General features: G+C 43.2%; 1 protein-coding gene across 3 annotated transcripts; it reads right to left on the bottom strand.

Annotated features, from left to right (window-relative positions):
- Window positions 1-897: 897 nt before the first annotated feature.
- Ints14 (integrator complex subunit 14) lies at window positions 898-26597 on the bottom strand. 3 transcript variants are annotated; one of them, XM_028752336.1, is made up of 13 exons: window positions 26214-26427; window positions 25458-25750; window positions 22866-23146; window positions 21039-21146; window positions 16161-16316; window positions 15231-15349; window positions 14674-14816; window positions 12189-12281; window positions 9817-9961; window positions 8192-8325; window positions 5452-5570; window positions 3423-3488; window positions 898-1724 (listed from the first exon to the last, which is right to left on the bottom strand). In XM_028752336.1, the coding sequence occupies exons 3-13, from the start codon at window positions 23085-23087 to the stop codon at window positions 1473-1475; spliced, it is 1557 nt and encodes a 518-aa protein (XP_028608169.1). In that variant the 5' UTR covers window positions 23088-23146; window positions 25458-25750; window positions 26214-26427; the 3' UTR covers window positions 898-1472. The 3 variants fall into 3 exon arrangements, with proteins under 3 accessions (XP_028608169.1, XP_028608170.1, XP_028608171.1); XM_028752337.1 differs by lacking the exon at window positions 26214-26427 and adding an exon at window positions 26509-26597 and having other exon boundaries at window positions 1287-1724; XM_028752338.1 differs by lacking the exon at window positions 898-1724 and adding an exon at window positions 1785-2479 and having other exon boundaries at window positions 26214-26430.

Raw genomic sequence — 26597 nt, 5'->3', positions numbered from 1 at the left:
GAGCTACCACTGCCTGTTTTATTTTGTTTTTGGTAAAAACTGTGCAGTTGGAACCTGAGCTTGGAAATCACCAGGATTCCTGCAGGAAATTCCCCCAAAGGGGAACTGATTCAGAAAACAGACCTTGGGGATTTGGCCACTGTACAAGACATCTTCAGTCTCTCTACCACATTCCATGTAAACCAAGAGGTGAAGTAACACCAGAAAAAAAAGAGCCTAAGGGTGGTCGTTCCCATCTTCCACTCCCCCTGGCCTTGGGGGAAAGGAGACTTGTGCTGTCGCAATGAGCCCAGCGTGGATGAGCATTAAACTGGCTGCTTTGACCCAAACACCTCATCTCACCCAAGAGTATTTTCCAAGTCTGCAGCTTCTGTCAATGATTGTTTTATTACCTTCTGGCCTTCCTTCAACTGACTGTGGGACAAACCTGGCAGTTCAGCTTTGTAGTCAACTATGCCGTATCCCTGTGCAAAATCCCATGTTCTAGTTGCTGTTAGCATCCCCTTTGTTGCTGTCTGAGAAAGTGAAAGATTGTGTATTTCTATTAAAACATTTACAGTCAAAATCCTAATAACTTGTGCTTAAAGATGATTTAATCTTATGGTTTTCAGATGGATAAAGTGCTTTGTTGAGGCCCAGGGGGTGTGGTGGGAGCCTAAGGGAGTGCTGCAGGCAGTCAGGAAGCAGCCGGGTGAGCACTGTGCACACACAGCCTGGGAGCCTGATTCTCCCATCAGTGCTCTCAGAACTACTGGCCGGAACCTGGCTGAGACACAAAGCTTATCACTGTCAGAGACTAGGAAGTTACACGGGACCCAAGAAACATTGCTTCTTAGGAGTCTGACATTTTGAAAGTTGCATTATATATTCAAGGGATAAGATAGATCAAAAACACCATTTGTTTCTAAGTGCAGTCATTTTATAGAAAATCAAATGTTTAATTTTCATGTGAAAACATGAGCAGGAGTGATTTCACACACACTGTGGTTACAGTCTAAGTAAGATACGCCAGAAGCACCTGAGCATTGCCACTTGTATTTTAACAAGTTCTAAGAGAAAAAAAAAAATTGAAATTCAGTGGCATCGGGTTTGTACTTAGTCTGGATTGCTTCTTCCAAACACGGAAGTTTAAGAATGTCCTTATAATTGACACATGAAAAGTCACTTTCTGGATGTGGGAAGGCCCTTGATGGTTAGGCTTCTTCCTGAGCCCTCCTCTCATCATCCAAGCTTCTCAGGAGCTGTGCCTATCATGGAGCAAGGGCAGTTTCTGGACCTAAAGACTGAGCCCCAGACAACCACCTTTCAGGCCTTTCTCAGACTGCAGTAGAAGCATTCAAATGGCAGATGCTGTTTCTGAGAGAGCTGAAGGTCTTTAGGTGGCTCCTCAGAGCTGAAGAAGCTGGAGAAGGTTTTAACTCTAAATTGCTTTCAGACAAAATGAACGTGAAGGACAGCTCCAGAACTCAGCGTCACATTCTTTCAGTGCTGCTCCCTGAGAAGTCTGTGTGTAGGGGTGTGATGTTGTGGTCATAAGCGGCATACTCAGAGGTGCCGGTACTGGCCAGCTTGAGCTGCTGGGCAGCGTGGGTGAGCTGGAAGGCGGCGTCTGGGTGGGCTGTGTCAGGCAGCAGGGTGCACTCTCTCTCCAGCATGTCAGCCACCCCTTTAAGCAGGTCCAGGAAACCAAAGGCTAAGGCAGCTTTTCGTAACCTGTTGAGCTCCTGAAACACATGGATAGTTGTCTTCACACAATTCCCAAGCACTCCACTTAGAGTCGGTTCTCTTTGACCCTCACTTAGGAAGCAGGCTTTTTACACAATAACCACGAACAACAGTATGATGCATAACTGGCAAGCGATGTCTGCAGCACGCCCAGCAGCTAAATTAGTCAGCAAGCTGGTCAGTTAATGCAGTTATGCCAGACACAGCAAGCACCTTGCACACAGGATTTGTGCTGATTCTGGGGACTAGTTTCCCTCTCTTAATCAGGCATGGAAAAGGCTGGCTCCAAATGTCGGCCTTAGCCTGGTGCCTCTCTGATTAGACGTGGATTGAGTGACAGTGAACACATCTAGAGGGGACAGCAGAGAAAGCACCCCATCAACCTCTTGGGTGTGTTGTGGCCAAGTTGGGTGGCTGCCGTGCTCTCAGAGGCCTTGTTTACACAGGGAGGAGACCCCTTCCTCATCCACTTGAGGAACTGAAGCAGCCAGTTGTCAGGCCCTTTCTAATTCTCAGACATGAAGCTGGTTTTAATGTATCAGGAAAGATGAAGGGCCACTTCACTGCTGTACAGACATGCTTTCTCGAACACAGCACCAGCAAGCATGTGCACAAACTGCAGAGGGGATGCAGCTGAGCCCAGGTCAAGGGCTGATGTGGATTACAGAGTTTGGGGGTCTGGCTGGCTGAGAAGCTTTCTGGTCGACCTCTGGTTAAAACTGCATTTTGTCCAGTTTTCCCAGATTGCTGGTAACTAAAGACAACAGCGATAGAGGTGATACTCAGGCAGGGTCGATGTGCTCTCCAGAAGAGATGCTCACTTGAGGGGGTTATTTTTATTTACATTTTTATGTGTATAGGTCTTTTGAACACACACACACACACACACACACACACACACGCACTATGTGCATACCTATGGCCCTCAGAGGGTCAGATCCTCTGGAACCAGTGTTATAGTGTTACAGGTGGTTGTGAGACACTGGGAGTTGAACCCAGGTCCTCTATACTGTACTTTAAAATTGACAGGCTAAGGCCCACCTCACACTGCACTTAATCTAATTCAGCCAAACTCCAAAAGGACAAGGGGGTAAAACAGTGAGTCTAGCCAGCCTGGTCTACATAGCAAGCTACAAGCTAAGCTAGTGAGAGCCTGTCTTTACTACACTTGATCTTAGCCAAAAGGTCAAGAATCGATTTGAGAGCCTGTCTTTTAAAAAAAAAAAAAAAAAAAGTGAGCTTAAATGTCCCCACTCAGCTTCATCCTTGTCACTGGTCCCTCCAGAACCTCCAGTGTGGTTCTAGATGAGCTAGGCATGATGACACAGCACGTCCATCCCCTTACACTAACTGTTGACTTGTCTTTCCTCGAGGCAGCTTTGTGTTCTGTGACATTCTCAAGGGACCACATGCAGTGCTTGTCTGGGTTAGCCCTAATACCCACACAGGAGCGGGGAGGCTGTGCTAGGAGTCATGGTCTCTTCAAGCTGCTTGCTTGAGGCCCTCACAGCAACCTCCTGCACAGGACTGGGTCATTTAAGCACTTCAACTAGGTTATGAGGGAGGAACAGCCTCACCAGCCACTCCTGATTGGACGGGTAGGAAAATGGATGCACCTCACTGTAATGGATGTACACACTCACACTTCCACCCTTACCGAGGGCATATCCCCAGGTCCACCTTTTCCTATGTCTCACCTTATAGAATGTCTGTGTTTTTTCAGGGAGCTTCCTTGCGTTTCTTAAGATCTTCTGTACATCTGTCTATGAAGCATAGAAACAGTTCAACATTAGGATTCTGTGGCTTTGTAGAAAAAAAAAACAAGTGAGTAGCGTCAAGTATGGAAAGACATGGAAGTAAGGACAGACTTAGCGTCAACATGAAGACTCCTGAGACACCATCAAGTGTTTTCCTCAGCAGTGGCTAAAGCACTGTCCTCTTGTCTCATAGAAATAGACCCAGGATACCCACAGGTCTATAGCTAGACCATCAACGGGAAAAGAGTAACTGAATGAATATGTAAGAATGAAGTTGGACCCTTAGCTCACAGGACATTAAAAAAAAAAATTGGGCTGGAGAGATGGTCCAGTGGTTAAGCATACCCGGGTTTCTTGTCTGGCACTAAGTAACGCCAACGATCATCCAAAAACATAAACTGTTCAACCTGTACATTTTTAAATCTCTGCAATGGTAAATTTAATATTTACCTTTCTACCCCACTCCCACCTCTCTCTCTCCCCCTCCCTCTCTCTCTCTCTCTCTCTCTCTCTCTCTCTCTCTCTCTCTCTCTCTCTCTCTCTTTTTTGGTTTTTCGAGACAGGGTTTCTCTGTGTAGCCCTGGCTGTCCTGGAACTCACTCTGTAGACCAGGCTGGCCTCGAACTCAGAAATCCACCTGCCTCTGCCTCCCAAGCCCACCTCTCAAAAACCCAAAAACCATAAAACAATAACAGGTTTGGTGTGAAGCCTTTGATCCCAGCACTCAGGAGGCAGAGGCTGAGGGATGTTTATGAGTTTAACCTCAGCCTGGTTTGAGTGACACCCTCCCTGTCTTACCCTGCAGCCCCTTCACAACCTTAGCACATGAAGACTTGTTTTTGAGACAGGGTTTCTCTGTGTAGCCCTGGCTGTCCTGGAACTCAGTCTGCAGACCAGGCTTGCCTCAAACTCAGAGCTCCACCTGCCTCTGCCTCCTGAGTGCTGGAATCACAGGTTTGCACCACCACTGCCCCAGAGCACTTGGAGACTTTTAAACTAAAATGCAGTGCTGGCTTCCGAAGCCTCGCCCTCACTGAAGGCCCACTGGCAGTCGATGAGCATTCAGTGAGGAAGAGTTCGTTCTCTTATGGGACAGGCTTGGTAGGTTATCCATGGTCTGCTGCATGGTAGGTTATGAATTTGGGGAGGGAATGTTTTGGGGGGGTCTGGGAGTACTTGGAAGGGGGAGATGTGGATGCAATCAAATACATTACATTGATATACAAAATTCTCAAAAAATATTTTAAAAAAATTCAGTGCTGGCTGAGTGGTGGTGATGCACACCTTTAATCCTAGCACTTGAGAGGCAGAGGCAGGTGGATGTCTCTAAGTTTGAGGCCAGCCTGGTCTACAGAGTTCCAGGACAACCAGGGCTACACAGTGAAACCCTGAGTGTGGTGTGTGTGTGGTGTATTAGGGGTGGAAATCCAGTACTGGTAATCTAGGTGTGATGGTTCATGTCTGCAGTCCCAGCACTTGGCAGGTAGATACAAGAGGATTAGGGGTTCAAAGTCAGCCTAACCTATACAGTGAATTTGGGTCCAGCCTGGACTTCATGAGCCTGTTTAAAAAAATACAGAATAAATAAAAAATAAGACTCAATGCTGAGCAAATCCACGTGTCCAGAGATGTTGCCATGTTTATTGTTAATAAATAAGAAAAACTATACAAGCACTTGCTTCTTTTTTGACCTTGGCAGCAGAAAGCCCAGAACCAAAGTCTTCAAACACAATCACCATTCTGCCTCTGGCTGCAGACACAGTTGTTTCCATTTTCCCTCTGGTTTTGTTACTGTTCTACATTTTGTAAAAATGATTGTGTTGTGTATGTGTCTTAACTATAGGCCATCTCATGTCCTTTTGGAAAATAAGGGCAGACATTAGAAGTAAATGAATTACACAGTATCAAAGGAGAGAGCATTCAAATCAAATACCCTGCCAGCCCTCAGCGAAGCAGTGTAGCACTGTACCTGCAGGCCGCTGGGTTTGATCCAGACGGTCACATTCTGGGCATAGCTTCGCTTGTTTTTGGGCTGCAGGGGGAAAGGGCTCTTGTTGTCGTCCTCTCCATAAGGGTTTTCTTTAGCATCTTAAAGAAAAAGACAATTGTGAAAACAACACCTAGCAAACACAATTACATGTCCAATTAGGCGATTAGCTTTTGAATCACTCCATCGTTAACAGAGAATTACATTAACTTCAGTCCCTCTGGAGAACCTGTTCTCAACTTCCCCTACATCACTGAAGGAGGAGATTAAACAATCTGCAGCATAATGTCCTAAAGGAACCAGCCTCACTTTAGCTTTACACATAAAGGCCAAGAGGCAAACTGAACACGTGTGCTGGGAAAACTTACTTTCAAGCTACATCATACATACAGTTTTATATTTTAGCCCAGAACTCTTTACCCGAACTTTCTATGGTACAAGAAACATCCACACTTGAACTCAATTTTTATATGTTCTTTAATTTTAAATAAACTTAAATAATCTCATGGGATAGTTAACTATGGAGTGACACAAGGCAGGAGAAAAAGCCTGTGTTGCAGTGCAAGACCTTGTTTCAACACACACACATGCACACAAACACACACACACATGCACACAGACACACAGACATACACACGGAGACACACACAATTATTTTATATAGCTAAACTCTTTAGTTAAGGCCATTGCAGTTTTGCAGTATGCAGATCCCTTGAATTACAGGTGCACACCCTCACACCCAGACATGAAGTGCTGAGGACTGAACTCAGGGCTTCATGCATTGCCAGACCCTACAACTGAACTACCTCACTAGCCCTGGAACTCAAATGTTATTTTTATCTCATACCTGGATTAGGGACACTGGCACACAATCTCCTAATTGCTGTCCTGAGTGCTGTCTAATAGCAGAAGGAGCTAGCATTATTCCTTAGCTGTGGCTTCCCAGTATCTGAAGAACAGTCACTTTGGAGCAGGTCTTTTCTGCTCTTACTCACCAGTCCCTAACCTACTATCTGCCCCTCCTGTTGTGCTCAGAGCGCTCCAGCTTCTTCTTCCCTTCCAACAGACATTTGCTTGCATTCCCAGCCCTTTCTTCATTAGCTTAGCAAACTCAGCTGGTGTGCCTCTGCCAGGAAGCTCTTCCCGAGTCACAGACAGCTGCCTGTGACCTGTGCTCCTAGCTGTGACCTGACCTCGTGCACTCTGTGGAGTCTACTCCCCATCAGACTCTGAAACTTCAGCTCTTTTATTCAAAGGGCACAGGATAGACAACAGACAGCTCTAAAATGGAAATGGAGTCAACTGGGTCAAGGGTAATGGTGAGTGCAGAGCTAGAGGCTGAGGACAACAGTTCCAAACAAAAGGAACAGCGCAGTGAGCAGGAACGGTGTAAGCAGTGAGTGCAGTGAGCAGGAGCGGTGTAAGCAGTGAGTGTAGTGAGCAGGAGCAGTGTAAGCAGTGAGTGCAGTGAGCAGGAGCAGTGTAAGCAGTGAGTGCAGTGAGCAGGAGCAGTGTAAGCAGTGTGTGCAGTGAGCAGCAGCAGAGTAAGCAGTGAGTGCAGTGAGCAGGAGCAGTATAAGCAGTGCAGTGAGCAGGAGCAGTGTAAGCAGTGCAGTGAGCAGGAGCAGTGTAAGCAGTGTGTGCAGTGACCAGGAGCAGTGTAAGCAGTGCGTGCAGTGAGCAGGAGCAGTGTAAGCAGTGAGTGCAGTGAGCAGGAGCAGTGTAAGCAGTGCGTGCAGTGAGCAGGAGCAGTGTAAGCAGTGCGTGCAGTGAGCAGGAGCAGTGTAAGCAGTGCGTGCAGTGAGCAGGAGCAGTGTAAGCAGTGCGTGCAGTGACCAGGAGCAGTGTAAGCAATGAGTGCAGTGAGCAGCAGCAGTGTAAGCAGTGAGTGCAGTGAGCAGGAACAGTATAAGCAGTGAGTGCAGTGAGTGCAGAGAGTAGGGGCAGTATAGTCCAGCTGAGACCTGGAAAAGCAACATGCAAATGTGGGGGAACACCAGGTGAGACTCAAGGTCCAAATCTGGGAGTCCAAACCGACTATAGCTGAAGATACAAAAAGACGGAGCACAAACAACAGGAGAAACCAAAGACATTCTGGAAACTAAGGCAAGAGGAGAAAAGACAACATCCACAATTATATGCCTATACACATAGTATCGTGTACTTTACATACTTCCTGTTGAGATCTGAATGGGAAATGTCCCCTGGAGAACCTTTTGGACAGGGCGAATACCCAAAAATGTGCTCTATGGGTGTGGGAGTTGAGGGTTACAAGCTAATTCCACTAGCTCAACTCTCTATTTCCTGATCTGTGGAGATGGAACAAAGTTTGCCTTAAGTTTCCAGTGCCACAAGTGAACTCCAGTTGCCCCACTGATCATGATGGTGACAAGAGAGAAAAGCCAGACTAGAAATAGCAGCAGTGTCAGTGAAGTGAGGGAAAGCATTTCTAAAAAGAAGATGGCTGTGTTGCCTGAGAAAAAACGAACTGCACAATGGGAACACAAGAGAGTTTCCCATTCAAAACACTGAATGACACTATACTTCACTCTATAAATATTTGTTCTCCCCGGGCCCAGACAGTGGAGCTCAAGCCTTAAAACACTCCGAGGCCCTCAGTGTGTGCACCCACATCAGAGCGCTCAGGAGCGCTCCAACAACACTCAGACATTCACAGCAGCAGAGAGACAAGGTCAGTCAGTAAGATCTGTCTGCCTTATACCTGAAATGGGCCCCAGCTGTGCCATTTTCCCAAGCCATGGGAGAGGTTCTGGGCCAGGCTCAAAGAGAGACATCATGAGGTTTGATTTCTTCTTGCTGTCAGCTTGGGAGTAGAGCATTCCATGCCATTCAGGACTAGATGGAGAAAAGATGGATGATCAGAATGTTAAGCCTCGGACCATCAAGTCATGGAAGTCTAGGTTCTGCTTTTCTGGAGACACAGTTTTTAGGTCGGGCATAGTACTACACCAAAGCCAAATCTTAAACTTGAAAATGAACATAATGTTTCCAACTCTGAGATACATATTATACAGAACTGTGTGTGTGTGTAAGACTGTGTATGTATCCGTGAGCCTATGTGTGAGTGTGTGTGAGTGTGTGTGTAACTGAGTGTGTGAGTGTGAACACTGAAAGTGGTTTAAAGAGAACAGTGAAAGCACAGTAGGTAGGCGCCTGGGCGCAGAGCAGCAGAAGCTGCAGCCCTCTGGTCCCTCTGGTCGCCTCCTGGAATGAGTGACTGCAGCAACACTAGAGGCAAAGTCTGCAACATGGTGACGGTGACGGGACACTCTGCCCCGGCTTCTGAAAGGGCCTGGGAGGTCCCCATAGTCAGAGACAGCGGAAGTGTGGAAGTGTGCCAGGAAACAGTAGGCCACTATGAAAGGCACCTGTCCGTCTTGCAGAGGAGCAGACGGACATATCACTTGTAATTCTAGTTCCAGCCTTAGTCTCCATGGACACCTTGCTCTCACCTGAACACACATGTGCACACGCATGTGCGTACACAATTAAAAATAAATCTAAAAAGAAAGAAAACTGTATTCTTTTTGGAGTTTTCATTCAAGCAGAAATGGAGATATGCTTCCTGTGATTAATCTTAACTCCTTGATCTTTTATATCTGATGAAACCAGGTCATGGCCAGAAGGCCCCCTCATCTTTCCCAACAACAGGTGTTACAGGAAGAGAAGCAGACAGCTTTGCAGGTTTCACGACTACAGAAAATATGAAAGCTAGTTCTTTCCACACAGGGAAGGAACTCAACAGAGCAGTTGCATGAGTTCTGGATTAAGCATGCTGGTTAAGAACTCTGGCTCTCCAGTTTGCTATCTTATGATCTTGGGCCATTTCCTGTCTCTGGAAGCTTCAGTCTCCTCATCTGTGCAGTGCTGGAGTGGCATGAGCTAACAAGCCACACTAGTGTGGATGCCCAGAAACAGAGCAGTTCACTAGGAAAGGGACTTATCCATCTTGCAGAGGACCAGGACCTGGTTCTCAGCACCCATGCAAGGTTTAAAAAGAGAAAACCTTTGGCATGGCTGCAATCCCAGCACTTTAGAGCCCGAGGCAGGGGATCATGTGTGTGAGAGTCGTTCGGGTCACAAAGCAAAATCCTCTCTCTAAAGTAAGTATGTGACTAACAACTTAGAAGATATACATCAATGTAATTACAAGGTTGTTTCCCACTTACTTTGTGGGATAATTAAGGACTAGAAGGTAATGGAGGTGGGAAGGGCATGGCAGGAAGGGAAAGGTGGCCAGGACCTTTCCATTTCTTCCCTTAAGTCTGTGAAACGCTTTACCGTGTGCTCTCTCTGGACCAGCCAATACAAACAAAATCTTCTTACCCTAGTTGAACAAGTGCCACCATTCCTTCCACCTTCAGGCTACCATGGAGCAGGACACAGAAGTTGGGTATTTTGCCAGCAATCTGATTGGCTGAATTCTCATCTTCATTGTCATCAGTGATGCCAGCACCCACCTCGTCACCTTCTGTAAAACAGGTTAGCATATTAGCTACAAAATTCTAAACTCTTACCGTCTCATGCTTTGAAGGGAAAATACATGGAGCTGTGAAGGAACATCATAAGAAGTTACAAAAACAGTTTTCCACTAAATGTCCATATAAAAACTTTCCAAATAATACATTAATCCATGTATATGAAACAGCAGAGGCAGCCTACAGAGAGAAGGGATCTTAGGATCCATGGTTAACAGGGTTCCTGTCAGTGGATGGGAAGGTTCTGAAATGGATGGTGATGGTGGCAATACAGACTCTAAATATACTTTGAAAAGACAACACTTGGGCCTGGCGTGGTAGTGCACGCCTTTAATCCTAGCACTTGGGAGGCAAAGGTAGGCAGTTCTCCGAAAGTTTAAAGCCAGCTTGGTCTACAAAATGAGTTCCAGGACATCCAAGGTTGATTCACAGAGATTTTTAGAATGTATTCACTTTGAGCAGGTTTCTAACTGGCTTGGAGCCTGCCAACCAGGCTAGAAAGGTTGGCCAGTGAGCCTCAGAGCTCCTCCTGTCTCTGCCTCCTTAGCCTTGGATTATAAGCTTTTACTACCCCATCTAGATTTTCTCTTTAAAACATTCATTCATTCATTCATTCATTCACTCACTCATTGAGACCTATCTACCCCAGGGTAGCTGGTCTACGAGTGTGTACCCACTTAGCTTTTTTACATGGGTGCTGGTGACCGGACTCAGTTTTCATGCTCACAAGGCAAGAACTTTATCACTTTACTAACTACATCATTTCCCAGCCTGTTTTGGAATGCGGTACTGGGTATCAAACTTAAGTCTTCAGACAGACATATTACTACTGAGCTCCTTTCTTAACTCTATCCTCTTTAAACAGAAGTCTATGGCTTATGAATTACAGCCCAGGGGAGTTGTATATAAAAACAATTTCGTAGCATTCCTGTATAAAATTCAGTGAGATGCCATTGGAAGCTTGAGGCTCAATTTAAACAGAATCAGATACAGAATCAGATACAGAGTGTGGTGTAAGCTGACAGCCCTCACACTGGAGAAACAAGTTCAAAGTACACAGTGGATCCTCTGTGAGCTTCTTGGCTAAAGTTCCCACCCAACTCTAGGGTCTCCTGTACACTCCCGAAGGTGAGTCTTCATACAGTTAACCTTCCTCTAAAACCGTCTGTCTGACCTCTTACTCAGAGACTTCGATAGGAGGAGTCTTCAGTATAGCTTGCTATTCAGTGCACATTACAACACTGCCCTACCTGCTTTCCCTTACTGGTCCTCTACTGCTTTCTGCCCCCAATACTTTGTTTACTTTCTGTCATAGCAATTATACAGGCATACAGAATACTTCTCGGATCTGACAGGGCAATCTGGCTGTTCTCCGAGAAGTAAGTTTATAAACACAATGATCCCACTAAGCTGCTGGACATGAATATCAAGATTCTGCTTCTGCGCTGACTCATGCCTGTGACCCCAACACTGAGGAGGCTGAGCCTGAGGCCGTCCTATAGCACAGAGTGAGACTTTGTCTTTAAAACCATACAAAATAAAAGAGCACTAAAATGACTCTTGCTGTGCCTGTGTGACTAAGTGCTCAAGGGATGTTCCTTACTCAGGCTCTCATAATGAAGCGTCCACAGAACAGAGACGACACAGGAAGAGATGTCTGATCTGCTATGCATATTTCCTGAAGAGAACTGGTAAATATGAGGTAGATGCTCAGCTTTGAGCACAGAAAATGAATGTTTCAAACAGCTAGAGGTTGGCATACTTCAGAGGTAGGCTGAATTTGGGGATGTGACTTGGCAGTTCCTAATGAGGCAATGTACAATCTGAAGTGAAGGCTCACAAGCAGGCGTCATGATGCATTCAGTCATGGTCTGTGTTCATGGCATGGTTGGAACCAGCAGAACAAAGCGTCCTTTCCTGCTTTTCTCTCATCTTCCTCTTAGGAAAGCCCTGGGGATCTGAGAGCTATCACCTCTGAAAAGTCTTCCACCATGGGTCCACAGACCAGTGTACAATGTAACGTGTCAAAGTTTCCCCAGCGTAAGGCAGCACGTTATCTATTCTGGGATCTGAGGCAACATTCAATTTCTGAAATCCAATTCAGTAACAGTTCTTTTCCTTTGAATTCTGTCCAGGGGGCCAGCTTACCATCTGACACTGAAGGATGACTTTAGAAAACACAATGCTCCATGTAAATCAAAGGAAAAGAAGAGAACTCACCTTTGTTAAGTGCTATGGGCAAGACCAAATGCCTGGACAAGACTGGGGGGCTGGAAATATCAGCTATGTCAATAAAGCCCACTATCTCCAAGTCTGTAAGTGAGGAATCAACACAGAAGAATTCACATCAGGGAAACCGCATTATCATCTATGTGTTAGAGTCTATGTGTTTGCTGTTTCAAGGCAAAAATTTCAAATATGATAACTAGGAAAATTGCTAAACTTTTCTAAGGGTCAAAGATAATTTTTATTTTAAGTAGCTCAAACTATAATGACTTTTATTTAATGAACTCAAGTTTTATAACGAAACTAAAATTTATTTTTATGAGGCTAGGACCTTAGTCAAAGCAAAAGCCACACGGTAAGTAGTATCTCCAACCACCTCGTTCTGCCTTTGGGAAGCAGAGCCACCGCTGTAGGAACATTCCTTGGGTGTGAAGACGGCACAGTGAAGTGAAGCACAGTGGCTCAGAATGCCTGAGCACGAGGCCTGCAGTCAGAACCCTGGCCAGCATAGCGCACATGCCTCCTCACTCCAGGCTTAGTGCGACTGCAGGTCAGCCATCAAAGCCAGGGAAATGGGAGCGTCTAGCTCAGAAGACCCAGTGTCTTCCTCTGGGCTCTGCATATACCTGCATGGGCACATGTACCTCCACACTCTTGTGTGTACACCACATCTATACTAAAACAGAAGCTTTCCTTGAGAAAGACAAACATTCAATACAAAATACATAATAATGATTTCTTTCCTTTACAGCAGCTATGCTATGGCCCAAAAGTATGTCCTAGAAACCTAAAATAAAGGTTCTAGGGTGGGTTTGGTCCATACGCCTTTAATCACAGGACCTGGGAGGCAAAACTGGTAGAGTTCCAGGCCAGTCAGAGCCTTCTAGTGAGACCCTGTCTCAAAAATAATAAAACAAAGTTAAAGTTAAACTGAATGTTTAATGAAATGTTGGATTATGTAAGTAATTAACACAAAACTTTGAAGATATAAAAATTGTAAAGAAAATATTCATTCACTATTTTTCATAGAAGGAAACCCTAACAGAATTTCTTGAGTTGTTTTTCAATTTTTCTTCTAAGTATATACAGAAGTACAGCCACATTAGCAAAACAATTTGAAAATCCCAGAATCATGCTGTGTATCACAAGTCACTACTCTTGTGCTACAGCAGGGTGTGTCCCTCCCACCAGGCCTGTTGTCAGCATCTCCCTAGCTGAGCATCTAAGGGCTGACAGCTCTCAGCTGAGTAGAGAAGGGCTTACAACAACCACTTGAGTGACTTAGGTACAAGTTACAAAGTATCTTAAGACTAAAAGTTTATACTGGAAAGAAAGGAAATATTTAAATAAAGGGCAGGAGGGAAGTAGAATTTGTTCTGAAGGCAACTAAACCTTAGGTGCAATTTACTACATTCTGCGACAATGAACCTAAATGAGTATCCTACTTCCAGATAGCCAAAAGCTAAAGGCACACAAGCAAAAGCCTCCTCACGGGCTTTCATTCTAAAATTTCTACACCCCCACACAATGGACATTTATTTACTACACACTTATTTCTAATCATTTATTGAGTAGGCAATTACCTGTTCTGCATCTAATGTCAGACTATATTAGACTAGGCATCAGCAACAAAGAGAGTGATGATGTCTGTCCCTAAGAGCTCTGACATGCACTCAACACTCAGGAGTCCTCCAGCCAATGGAAGATAATTGTCTCCTGCAATTCTCTACAATTCAAAGTTTTTAAATTCAGCTAAGCATGGCATCAAAAAACATGCACTAGGCAAAGCAGTAGGATGCTAAAAGCATTTTGCTTTAATCTTAATACAAGAAGCAGAGCTAGAACGGTTCAGTCTACCAGAACTAAGAGCTTAGCAGCTGGTTCATTCCCCACACCTAGTCATTAGGACCGAAAGAAGCAACTAACTTCCAGGGTCACAGTGCAAAAGTCACAGAGCCAGGTCTAGAAGACAGCTCTTCATATATCTTAGGTATGATGCTAATTAATCTCAGAATCTTTACCAAGAATTATCCCGGGTGGCTCAATAGCACAGCTGGGAGAACACTAGACAAAAGACCTTATCATTTTAAGTCATTTTGTTAAAACTTCTTATAATGCTCAGTGGTTTCTAAGGTTTAATGAAGTTATAGTGACCAAGAGTTGTAGATTAACTCAAGCTGGGCAGTGGTGGCGCATGCCTTTAGTCCTAGCACTTGGGAGGCAGAGGCAAGCGGATTTCTGAGTTTGAGGTCAGCTTTGTCTACAGAGTGGGTTCCAGGACAGCCAGGGCTACACAGAGAAACCCTGTCTCGAAAAACCAAAAAACCAAAAACAAAAAAACAAAACCCAAAAAAACAGAGAGAGAGAGAGAGAGATATTACCTCAAGATCTCACCAAAACCCAATAACCTGTCACCTCTTAGGTAAGTTAAAGATAACAAAAAAAAAAATTAAGAAGGAAGAAGTTTCAAAAAAGTTACCTGTGTTAATGACTTTAGGGATGGGATCAATTTCTTCATCTATAACAAAAGGTTCTGGCCTGGGGAATACTTGTACATCAGCTGTTAGGTGGCCACACTTGAGAACAGCATGGAAAGGTGTGTACGCCAGATCAATCAGCTTTCTAGAAGACGTTACAGGGCAGTGATATGACACATATATAAGAAATCTTTAAAGATGCAAACGTTGTTATCATTTCCCATTGATTTTAAGACTAAACCTGAGCATCAGGGACACAGAATACAAGTTGACATTTGTGTTAAGATTTCAGTTCAGTGAAGGCCCAAACAATCAAACCTTAGAAACCACTGAGCATTGTAAGGAAGTCAGTTTTGCATAATATATAGATTCAGTCATACTTAATTGGAAAAAGAGTGAACTTTTAAACCTACTGCTTCCAATCATTTTATCTAAGAGATGGGCTCCTGGGAAAAACTGAATCAGACAATCAGCAATAATAAAACAGATATTCTTCCTAGCTGTCAAACTATCCTCTGAATTAAATATCAAAGGTGGAAGGCTTTACACATATACTCACCCAAACATAGACTGCACATTTTTCAAACACAGGGGGCCATCAATAGTAAAAATCTGCCCTTCACCATTATTTAAGTCTATGAGTCGTTCAAGGCATTCCAAGGAATCGGTGCTCTGAAGCTGCAGAGAGGAAGGGGGAAGGGGACCCTTTAAAGTGGCACAAATCACCAATCACTCTCCGTCACCAAGACTAGCGTCACTGTAACACCAGCAAGAAATGACTGAGATGGTTTTCGTAACAGAAGACAACAGAGAAATAACTACAATTTGATTCGGGGCTAGAGAGTGAAGGTAATAAAGAATGGAAGGCAGTGGCACCACGTCAGACAGGAGCCTGGCCAGCCGCTGCCCAGCATGGAGTTTCTAACACTGAGCGGGAAAACTACCGTCTATATTCTCCTGAGACAGGGCTCACTATATAGCTCTGGCTAGCCTGCAACTTTGCTATGAAGACTCAGAGATCTATTTGCCTCTCATCTACATTTTAACAGCAAAAAAAAAAAAAAAATTGAAGCAGAGAAAAGTCAAATAACTTTCTCAAATTGAAAAACTAGGCAGTCTAGCATTTAATAAAGCATGCTAACAGTAACATTATTTTACCAAAATATTAAAGCACACATACTCTTTCAACATTTATGCTGCAATGGATATAAGAATTCCCAAATAAGGGACATGACTAACCCCTGGGTCCCCCACAACCCACCAGCAGGAAGAAATACAACTCCAGCTCTGTTCCTAAGCTGGGAACCTCTGAATGTCAATAGGCATTTGAGATGCAGAGTTTTTAAAAAAATTGTAACCAGCCTCAGATGAAATCAATGGAGATAATGTCATAGCATACATAAAAAAGCATTGACGAATGTATCAACAAAGAGACTAAGTCCTAAAGTTTAGTTAATCAAACTAAAAAGAGTAGAGTAAGAAGCATTACCTCCTCCAAGTTCGCCATGCACATGACATATAACTTGGATGGGAAAGGGAAGGGGAGTGGGAACCTGTTGCTGTCACTTCTTTGGTTCTGAGTAGCTAGGGAGTGTCGTAGTGACCCCCTGCCAATGCCGAGACAGCCGTCAGTCACCAGAACAACCTGTATGTAATGACAGGAGGATTGCACATTAAATGTTTTACTTACAATTATTTCTAATTAAAGTACATACTTAAAGGAGCTCTAGTCTTGTCAGAAAGAAGCATGGGGTGTTCTGTGGGGTGATGGACACATTTGATGTTTTATACACATATACAGCATCTTTCATTCTTTGACATTTCAGCTGTATAGATGTTTTTGATCATATCCACTCTCCGCTACTCTCCTCTTCCATGTTTCCCCAGGCTATCCCCAATATATTCTCAACTTTATTTCCTTCTCCTCCTCTCTGTATTTTAAAATCACCTATTGAATACCATTAATGGTGCCCTTATTCATATGCATGTGGGGCCACCCCCTGGAGCCTAGCAACCTCCAAAGGGCTGCAGTTCTAAGGAAAAATTACTTTCCTTCCTTCAGAAGTCATCAATTGTCAGTATCTCCTCAGCTAGGACAGGGCCTCATGAGCCCCTCCTTGATCCACTGAAATCTATAGCTTGATCTTTTTTTTTTTAAAGATTTATTTATTTCATTTATATGAGTACACTATCGCTGTCTTCAAACACACCAAATGAGGGCATCGGATCCCATTACAGATGGTTGTGCATCACCATGTGGTTGCTGGGAATTGAACTCAGGTCCTCTGGAAGAGCAGCCAGTGCTTTTAACCAGTGAGCCATCTCTCCACCCCTATCGCTTGATCTTATGCAGGGACTACAGGTACTGTGACTTCATGAGTGGGATGGCGTGTCATGTCATAGAACTCCTCCCACATCCTCCAGCTCTTACAGTCTTTCTTCAGCCTCTTCCTCAAGGTTTCCTGAACCCGGGATGAGAGGTACGTTGGAAATATATCTTAATTGAAGTGGTGTTTACATACGTATATGCACTGTGAGGTCAATGAACTGTGTATCTAAAATGTACACATTTTCATTTAGTTTATTATAATTATTATTATTCATTTTGTTTTTTAAAGACAGGGTTTGCCTCTGCCTCCTGTATGCCGGGAATAAAGGGCCGCACCACCACACTCAACTCTAATTGTGTTTTAAAAGTCTACCTTTGAACATTTAAAGGAGAAAAGGCAATCACAGACAATTTCCACTTAAGTGCATTAAAACCAGAACCCCAACTCTCAGGTAAGTTTAATACTTAGGGCACTAGCATAAGAAATGGTAAGATTCATGTGTATGTGTCCCCAGAAGATCCAGCCCAGATGTCTGAATTTTGCTACTTTATTTTTAAAGATGACAAAGCCTATTCTTTGTCAACCAAAAAGATACTGCTTTAAAAGTACACCTGGCACTGACTTTTAAAGTGTAAAAATATCTGTAAGGCCACTTTGGTAGCAGCGAACAAGACCTTTAAAAAAAATCATGTTTAACTTGCAATTTGAAAAGGCCAGTGAAATATATAGAATGTGAGAAGCCATTTTCTCTTTCCCCACTGCGTTAGGGTGATAGTGAACTTCCTACGCATCCCAAAGGAAGATTCATTTGGCTCTCTTTAGCCTAGTAGGTGGCTGCAGCACGTGGGATACCAACATCAGCTCTGACTTCTACAGCCTAAAATGCTGAATCAAGTTCTTGGAAGGCCTCGTCTTTTGAGAAGACAGTCAATGGACTACAGAGAATTTCTTCTTCTAGGAACCGAAAATTTCTAAATAGTGGTTCACTTATACTAGCTTTTATGGATGCTGCTGTATGTGTGTTTATACACGCACATGTATGATGTGTGTCTGTGGCAGTCAGTTCTCTTCTTTCATTTTTACATGGACTCTGGACTGACCCAGGCTTCAGAGCATAAGCCCCTTACCCACTGAGCTACCTCACCAGCTGCAGACGCTGTTTTTATGATAAACTGCATATAATGCCAAAATAAACCTTATTCAGATAGATTTTATTCCGATAATGAAGACATAATCCAGCTGTTCAAAACACTGGCCAAAAAAAGTCCACGTTTAAATAAATTTAATGTTGACTGGCTGTGAAATCACCAGTAACCATCATTTCTCATACAGTGCTTTGGATCTAGTTCACTTAGCAGCCCTAAGTAGATTTAGGCCCTTTGACACAGTTCATCCCAAATTCAGAGTCTTCTTTTCCTCTTTTAAAAAATAATAAACTAGGGACTGGAGAGATGGCTCAGTGGTTAAGAGCACTGACTGTTCTTCTAGAGGTCCTGAGTTCAATTCCCAGCAACCACATGGTGGCTCACAACCATCTGTAATGTGATCTGGTGCCCTCTTCTGGTGTGTCTGAAGACAGCTGTGGTGTACTCACATAAATAAAAATAAATAAATCTTTTAAAAAAAAACCAAACTAAACATGAAAAGGTGAAGTCTGCACAGGACAAAAGGCTAGCTCTTGGAACCAGTTCTTACCCATGACAACGGAAGAACCAATGAAACTGCTACCTGCTGACTACCACTTCAGAAGATGCTGACAAAACTTTTTATTCAATTTACTATTAGAAAATCCGATATTCATTTGAATATTCCAGGTATGCACATAGTACACAGACATACATACTGTTTTCCTGAAAAGAGTTAATGGAAAGGCATTTTGTCTTCTTAAAGACTTATTTTTATTTTTTATGTATATGTCTGAGTGCCTGCGTGTGTGTACATGTATGTGCCCACATGTGTACATGTGTGTACACAGGCAGGTCACATGGCAGGGTGTGATGGTTTGTATATGCTTGGCTCAGGGAGTGGCACTATTTGGAGGTGCGGCCTTGTCACTGTGAGGGTAGGCTTTGCCAGTCTTCTGTTTACCTTCAGAACAAGATGTAGGACTTTCAGCTCCTCCAGCACCATGTCTACCTGGATGCCGACATGCTTCTCGCTATGATGATGATGGACTGAGCCTCTGACCCCGTGAGCCAGCCTCCAACTAAATGTTGTCCTTATAAGAGTTGCCTTAGACATGGTGTCTGTTCACAGCAGTAAAACCCTAACTAAGACTCAGGGGAAGACAAAAGAAGGCATCCACCAGACCTCCTGGAGCTGGAGTTACAGACAGGTGAGCCGCACCGTGGGTGCCAAATCCAGTCCTCTGCACAACGACAAGTGTTCTTAACTTTGCCATCTCTCCAGCCCCATTTGTTGTCTACTTTTAACAAGTGTTTACTCAAGGGACTTAAGTGTAAAGTAACACAGGATCTTTATGTGCCTAAGAGTTCAAATAGTATAGTTTTCACAGTAATAAAAGAAGTTTCCTTTTCTCCCCAAAGTTTGACTTGAGATATAATTTTCATGCAGCAAAACTCAGCATTCTTAGTACAGAGTTCTGACGCTGTATTTGATTATGTCAGCATCCCCATACTCTAGAGAACAGTCAGTCCACTACTTCCTACGTCCTTTCAACCAACTCTAGCCTTTCCTCACTACCAGGCAACTTCAATCTTGTAATTATTGTCACTGTTTTTTAAAAGTGTTTTTTTTCATATTTTGCTGGCATGTATGCGTAAATGTATGTATATGTATGTACGTATGTATGTAGGTATGTACATCATGTGTGTACCTGGTGCCCAAGGAAGCCAGTAGAGGGCATCAGATCCTGAGACTGGAATAACAGACGTTAGGTGTTACCATGTTGGTGCTGAAAATCAAATCTGAACTCTCTGTTAGAGCAGCCAGTACTCTTAAACTCTGAGCCACCTCTTTTATTGCCCTTGTTTTGTTTTTTGTAAGTCAGGGTCTCACTTGGTAGCACAGGCTAGTCTCATATTAGCAGTCCTCCAGCCTTAGCCTCCTGAGCACTGAGTTATAGGCATGTATACTATGGAGTGTACTACATACCTGGCTTCACAATTTTACTGTGAATTAAAAAAATAAAATACCAATGACGTCATTGATAAATTCTGACTTGACCTTCTAATAGAAAGTCATATATCACATTCTGGGGCAATCTGACCCAAAGGCCATATCCTAACCATTGCCTAGCTTTGTAAATAAAGCAGTGGTCATGCTTACTCACTTACTTTGCAGTGGCAGCTATCATACTGTAACTGCAGTTGAGTGAGTGTACAGAATCCCACAAAGCCTCCACTCAGGGAAACTGCAGACTGCTATAATTTTCCTGCTGGCAGTGTTTACCTCTTCTTCTAATTATGCCACCACTTCTCGGAGCATCTGTTTACACACATCTAACTCCCTTTTGGTTGCTTTGATTTGATGCTAAAATGGAGCCACTGTAGACTCCACAAAAGGAGCAAGTGAGTTTATGATACTTCTTTTCCCAATTCTACACAATTCAGAGCTGAGACAGAAGTTTGTTGAATAAATTCTACACTGAAGTAATGAAGAAAGACCAGATTGTACTGATGCTTACAATTTTATCACCCAAAATTAAACTCCACTGTGAGCCCTTTGTCTCTTCTATGTTGTAGTAGGTCAATTTACTAGGAAGGGGTTTTCCTTGAGGCATAATTTTGCTGGTTTATGTGCATATTAGCATAATGTGGATTAAATTACTATGATGAACTACAGTGATCTGGTGCCTTTTCATATATTATTTTCTTTCTCTCTCTTCATTTTGCCAGTACTGGGGATTGAACCTAAGTCCTTGTGCCTGCTAGGCAGGAGCTCTGCCACTGTGTAACAGCCCCAGCATTTGGTGCCATTTTCAAAAGATATGACCAGCATAAAATATGGCTTGTGGAATGCTGCAGCACTCAGCAGTTGTGTTTAACTAAGGGTGATGAGAAAGAATCTATCATTACCTGGCAAGGAATTGCTCCTCCCCATTCTTGTTGGACAATATTGCAAACACCGACTAATGCAGACTCCAAGCAGGTTTTGTCATAATCATCCATGTTACTCAGTGCTTCCTGATGAATAAAAATATACAAGTGCTTACTGTTCTTTTTGTTATTAGAAAACATAAATTTTTCAAAGTACATATGCTACAAAGGGGACACCAAGCCTCTCAAAGCCCCAAAGCAGATTCTTTAAAGAAAAGCAGTGAGAGATTTTTGGCAACTATAAAGAACAATTAATTTAGCGTTCTTTATGTCTTCCTCTTATTAGGTGAGAGTATGCAGTCCCAAGCCTGTGTCTAAGTGGGCTTGAAGGAAAATACTAAAGTCAAAAATGAAAACATATCACAAAGTGACAACTGTATCAAACATTAACCACATCTCACGTGCCATTCCCAGCACCTGATGTACACCTGACCGTCATTCCACGCCTTCTTTTAAACACGGAACCCAAGGTGCAGAACGATTAAGGAACTTTCTGGTAAGAGGTGGCAGAGCCTGCCGTCAGAACCCAGGCAGCCTGATTTCAGGGCTCCAGATCCTAACTCTGATTTCCCAGCTCCATACAGCAATTCTCCAGATTTCAGAACTCCGCAACGTCAGAATCCTCAAGCTTACTCACACATAAGAAAGTTTGTAAAAGCCAAGCATGCTGGTATGTGCCTGTCATGCCAGTACTCAAGAGGCTGAGGAAGATTAAGAATTAATGGTTTGCCTGGGTTCCACAGCAAGACCCTGTTCCAGATCCCTCTAAAGTAATCCAGTACATTTAGAAGAAAAAAGGTGGGGGGGGGGGGAGCGGCAAAATAAGGAACACCTTAACCCAAAATTTTTTCATACATATATATTTCTAAAGTACTTAGTGTGCCTGTGTGTGCAAGCGCATACCCATGCGTGCCTGTGTGTGTGTGTGTGTGTATGTATGTGCCTGCGCACACACATGTATGTGCATCACATACATGCAGGAGGCCTCAGAGGTCAGAAGAGGTTTTGATTTCCTGGAACTGGGTTACAAACACTTGTAAGCTATTATTTGGGTGCTGGGGACTGAACTCTGTTCCTCTGTAAGAGCAGTAAGTACTCATAAGTACTCTTAGCTGCTGAGTCATTTCTCTAGCCCCTTTCCCACATATAGCTTTTAAATTTAAGCTAAATTGATCCTTGTTTCCTAACTTGCCTTGCCTTCATTTAAGTTGTTTAGTTTAATTCCACAAATGCTGACTAATCACTGGGGGCAAGGTACTATGCTAATCACTCCTGGAAACATTTAAGCACCCCCGGAAACATTGATAATTTAAAGATGTCAGAGAATAAATTGTTTAGAATACCACAGAAAAGCCTGGAAGACAATATCTACTGGTCAAAGTTTTAAAAGTATATCTTAGTATTTGTAAATCAGTTATTTGTCGGGATAAACATAATTTAAAAATTTTATAATAATGACTTTTTTTTTTTAAAAAAAATAAGAATGTTTTTTTTTCAGTTTCCTAAGTTGTGTGGGAAAGCAGAAAGGAATAAAGTTTAAACATAAAGATGCTGGATTTTAGCATACAGAGCACTATCTTCAGATCCTAGAAAACCAACAGAGGAAAATAAAGCAACAACCTTATCTCATGGCTCTGTCAGAGCAAAGTTAAGACCTTATAAATTGTTTTGTTATAGACGGTAAACCTATACACTTATGAAACAATTCCAAGTTCTAAAATCAGTATACAATCATAATACTGTTTTTCTCCCAGTCAATCTGAGCCCCATCAAAATATATCTACAATAGCTGATTCTCATGCGTACCTGCAGGGTGTTGTAATCTCTGGTAAAGGGGACCATCAGCTCCCACAGAGATGAAAACACCACCAGTGCTGTGAATTCAAGCTTGTAGTTTGTGGCCATGTGCTCAAATAGCATCGTCAGGCCATGGGCAGCCAGGTGCTTCCGCTGGTATTCCTCAGACCCCTCAACAGATACAGGCCGGGTCATGGACAGGGATACATCCATTACCACCACAGTGGGCATGGTGGAACAATTCTAGCCCTCCCTCTCAGCACAGACAGCCAGTGACAACTAGAGATATGCTGTGGAAAAGAAATAAGGTCTTATATATCCTGGGAAGGAACATTTTTTTTTTTCTTAACCACAATTTAAAACAATTTCCCAGAACTACATGGTGGCAAGCACCACAGAATTAAAGGAGAAGGAAAGCACAAAGTTCTTTTTTTTTTTTTTTTTTTGTTTTTTGTTTTTGTTTTTTTTGTTTTTTTTGGTTTTTCGAGACAGGGTTTCTCTGTGTAGCCCGGGCTGTCCTGGAACTCACTCTGTAGACCAGGCTGGCCTCGAACTCAGAAATCCTCCTGCCTCTGCCTCCCAAGTGCTGGGATTAAAGGCGTGCGCCACCACCGCCCGGCGGAAAGCACAAAGTTCTTAGTTCTCTGTGAGGGCCTCTCCTAGACACACCTCCTAACCAGCATAACTCAAGGACATTAAATTCAATTCATTAAACTCGGGTAGTCCTTAACTCCAGACTTTCCACTTTATACAACATAATTCAATAAATATTCCTATTCCAACTCCTTAACAATTTACTGAAGAACAATCTAGCTAGGGTATGGTATGTACTTCCTGACAACTGATGACTTTTCTTTGCCAGTGTCTTGATGAATATTGTGTTTCATATTTAAAATTATGAGATAAGATTCAGTATGGAGAAAACATATTTTCTCTCAAGAATAAAGTTCCCAGATATTCAGATCTGCTCATGTGGATTGAGACTGCAGATTTAATAAAATTTTATAAGAGCTATAAAGGACACAGATTATGTATAAAAATGCATAAAAAAGCACTTCACAATGTGTGTGTGTGTGTGTTGTGTAGACTACATGGGAATTCATAAATATCACATTGTAGGTCAGGCGAGGTGGCATATGCCTTTAATCCAAGTACCCAAGACTCAGATTTGTGAATTCAAGGCCAGTTTGAATTTCATAGTGAGTTCTAAGATAGCCAAGGCTATAGTTAAGACTCTGTCTCAAAAAACACAGAGGAACATGCCTGTAATCTCAGCCCTAGGGAGGTGGAGACAGGTCATCCCAAGGTCATTCTTAGATACATAAGATGTTTGAGGTCAGTCTGAGCTATATGAAACTATCTCAAAGGACCAAAATAAGAAAAATCACATTGCACACATTATATAGATTTAGGGCAGACTCAACAGGTTCAAAATTTAGTGTTCTCTAATTTAACCACAGGCCGACTGCCCATCAGTACATGCCTAACTACAATGCCTTTTGTGAGTAGGTTGTTGGGAACTCAGAGCATACTAGTTCATGGAAACAATGTTATATGTAAGAGATCAAACTGGAAAAGCCTTTTTTTTACCACTGGCCATAGATACATCTCACATATTGTAACATCTCATGTATCCAATACCAATAAAGTTAATCCAGAGAGAAAAGTTTTCCTTTTCAGACCCTCTTAGCAGTCCAAAATGTTAGACAGCAGGAAAAAAAATTAAAAGAGAATTTCATTTATTTTCTTATTCAGTGTATGTGTCTGTGTGAGTGCCTGTCACACATGAGCAGGTGCCCTCAGAAGCCAGAAGAGGGCATTAAGACTCCCCAGAGTTGGAGTTACAGGTGGTTGTGAGCTGCCTAATTTTGGGTGCTGAGAACTTAACTCTGCATCTCCAGAAGTAAGTGTTCTTAACCACTGAACCGCTCTAGCCCCTGAAAGAAAAATTAAATCTGCATCCCTCTCTCTGCTTCATTAAAGAATGTGTTAAACATATTTGCTCTTTCATAGTTGTCATGGCCTCAACCCCCACCATTACTGTTCTGTTTTGCTACATACTAGCGTTCCTAAGTCCATGCTGCCTAAGAAAATTGAGTTCAGAACTGTAATAAACTGTAATCCTTGTGATCCTAAGGGCAAGGATCACAGTAAGAGATGCTTCCTACCATATACTCAGATTTACATCTGCCACACAGTGGGTGCTCAACAAAATCTCAACCAATGAACTATCCCTAATCACAACATACATTTATTTTTTTAAGGATTTATTTACTTATGTTGGTTTTTCGAGACAGGGTTTCTCTGTATAGCCCTGGCTGTCCTGGAACTAACTCACTCTATAGATCAGGCTGACCTATAGAAATCCACCTGCCTCTGCCTCCCAAGTGCTGGGACTAAAGGCGTGCCCAGCCTACATTTATTCATTAGGAAAATACATTATAAATATTAACTCTATACACAGAAATAGACTTTCTTATTTAAGCACAGACACCAGGGATTCCTGCACTTCTGCGTGGGCATAGTTTATCCAGCTCTTGTGGGTCACATTTATGCATGGAGGCCTTTATGGTTTTTAAAAATTGAAGATCATGTCCTCACCTCTTAAGAGACTGGAAAACAGTTTTCTGGATCAAGTATCAACAAGCACTTCCAGTCCATGAAACTGCTGTTAGCACTGCAATGAGTGACCACAGCTATCAGTCTGGCCTTCTCTGAAGACACCTGGGAAGCTGGCTCTTTCTCCTGACTGATGCATTTGTGTCAGGTCCCAAGTGCACTTCCTCAGCCGTGGCCAACTTGTGGCAATCCAATTTTGTTTTCAGGTTGTAAGCACTGGGGTAAATGAAAGAACGGAACGTCCCTGAAGGTTGTTTCACTCAAGCAGTCTGGGCCTAGTCACAAAATTTAAAAAACAAAACAAAATTTCTCATTACTAGCTGATAGCAGTTAACACGATGTATTTCTCACTTGGATTGACTCTGATCTTCAAGTTTCTCCACATTGTCTTCTGCCTTTCCAACAGGTACCATTTTACAATGTTTCAGATAACTAAGGGTTTTCTTTTCCCAGACAGTCTACTCCTGATGATATATACTCGCCACCTGAGTGCTCTAAAAGCCATCAATCATGTTTATAGTTTTACCCTAAAGGGGATAATTAGCCCATTCACAGCAATTTGACTCTCAGGAATCTCTCAAACCTCCACTTCAGTTTCCAAGTGCATACACTTTGGCTTTCTGTCACCCTGACTTGCCCTTACGAGTTCCTCTAAATTCTCAGATGATTAATATCTGAATGGATTGCCTGAAATACAACATAGTTCATTTGAGATGCAACTGAAGAATAGACTTTTACCTTTAAATTGAGCCCAAAACATTTGATGTATAAAGAGAGGACGGAAGTCTCAGGGTCCAGGGACGGAAGTCTCTCAGAGGAAGAAATCCCGCTGCTTACAAGACCCGCGCTGAAGACCCGGGCCACAGACGGGAGGCCAGTCGCAGGCCCTGGAGCCAGCGCCCAAGAGACGGCTACACCACGAGGGCCGCAGAGAAGGCCAGCCGCCCGCCCTGTGCTGTTCCTTCCACTCCTTCCCCTGTAACCCCAACCGACATCGAAACACAGCCCTCAACAGGCAGATTTCCTGACTTACCCGGAGCCCATCTCCGGCCTCTGTCCGTCCGCTTAAACCTTCCGCCCGCGCGCCAGAGCCGGAACTTAAGGGCCGCGCGACACCAGGGA

The sequence above is a fragment of the Grammomys surdaster genome, unplaced genomic scaffold (genome assembly GCF_004785775.1).
Source record: "Grammomys surdaster isolate TR1022 unplaced genomic scaffold, NIH_TR_1.0 125896, whole genome shotgun sequence".
NCBI classification, from domain to species: Eukaryota; Metazoa; Chordata; class Mammalia; order Rodentia; family Muridae; genus Grammomys; species Grammomys surdaster.
Note: the sequence above shows the minus strand (reverse complement) of the source record. Positions and strands in the feature narration are given on the sequence as shown.

What these genes read in the sequence shown, in the direction of transcription:
- Ints14 (XM_028752337.1), bottom strand. Translation starts at nt 23,087, where the DNA reads ATGCCCACTGTGGTGGTAATGGATGTATCCCTGTCCATGACCCGGCCT. An exon ending in GTGGCACTTGTTCAACTAGG is followed by an intron (nt 8,326 to 9,816) that starts GTAAGAAGATTT and finishes TTCTCCATCTAG; the next exon opens with TCCTGAATGGCATGGAATGC. An exon ending in TCAAACCCAGCGGCCTGCAG is followed by an intron (nt 3,489 to 5,451) that starts GTACAGTGCTAC and finishes TATGCTTCATAG; the next exon opens with ACAGATGTACAGAAGATCTT.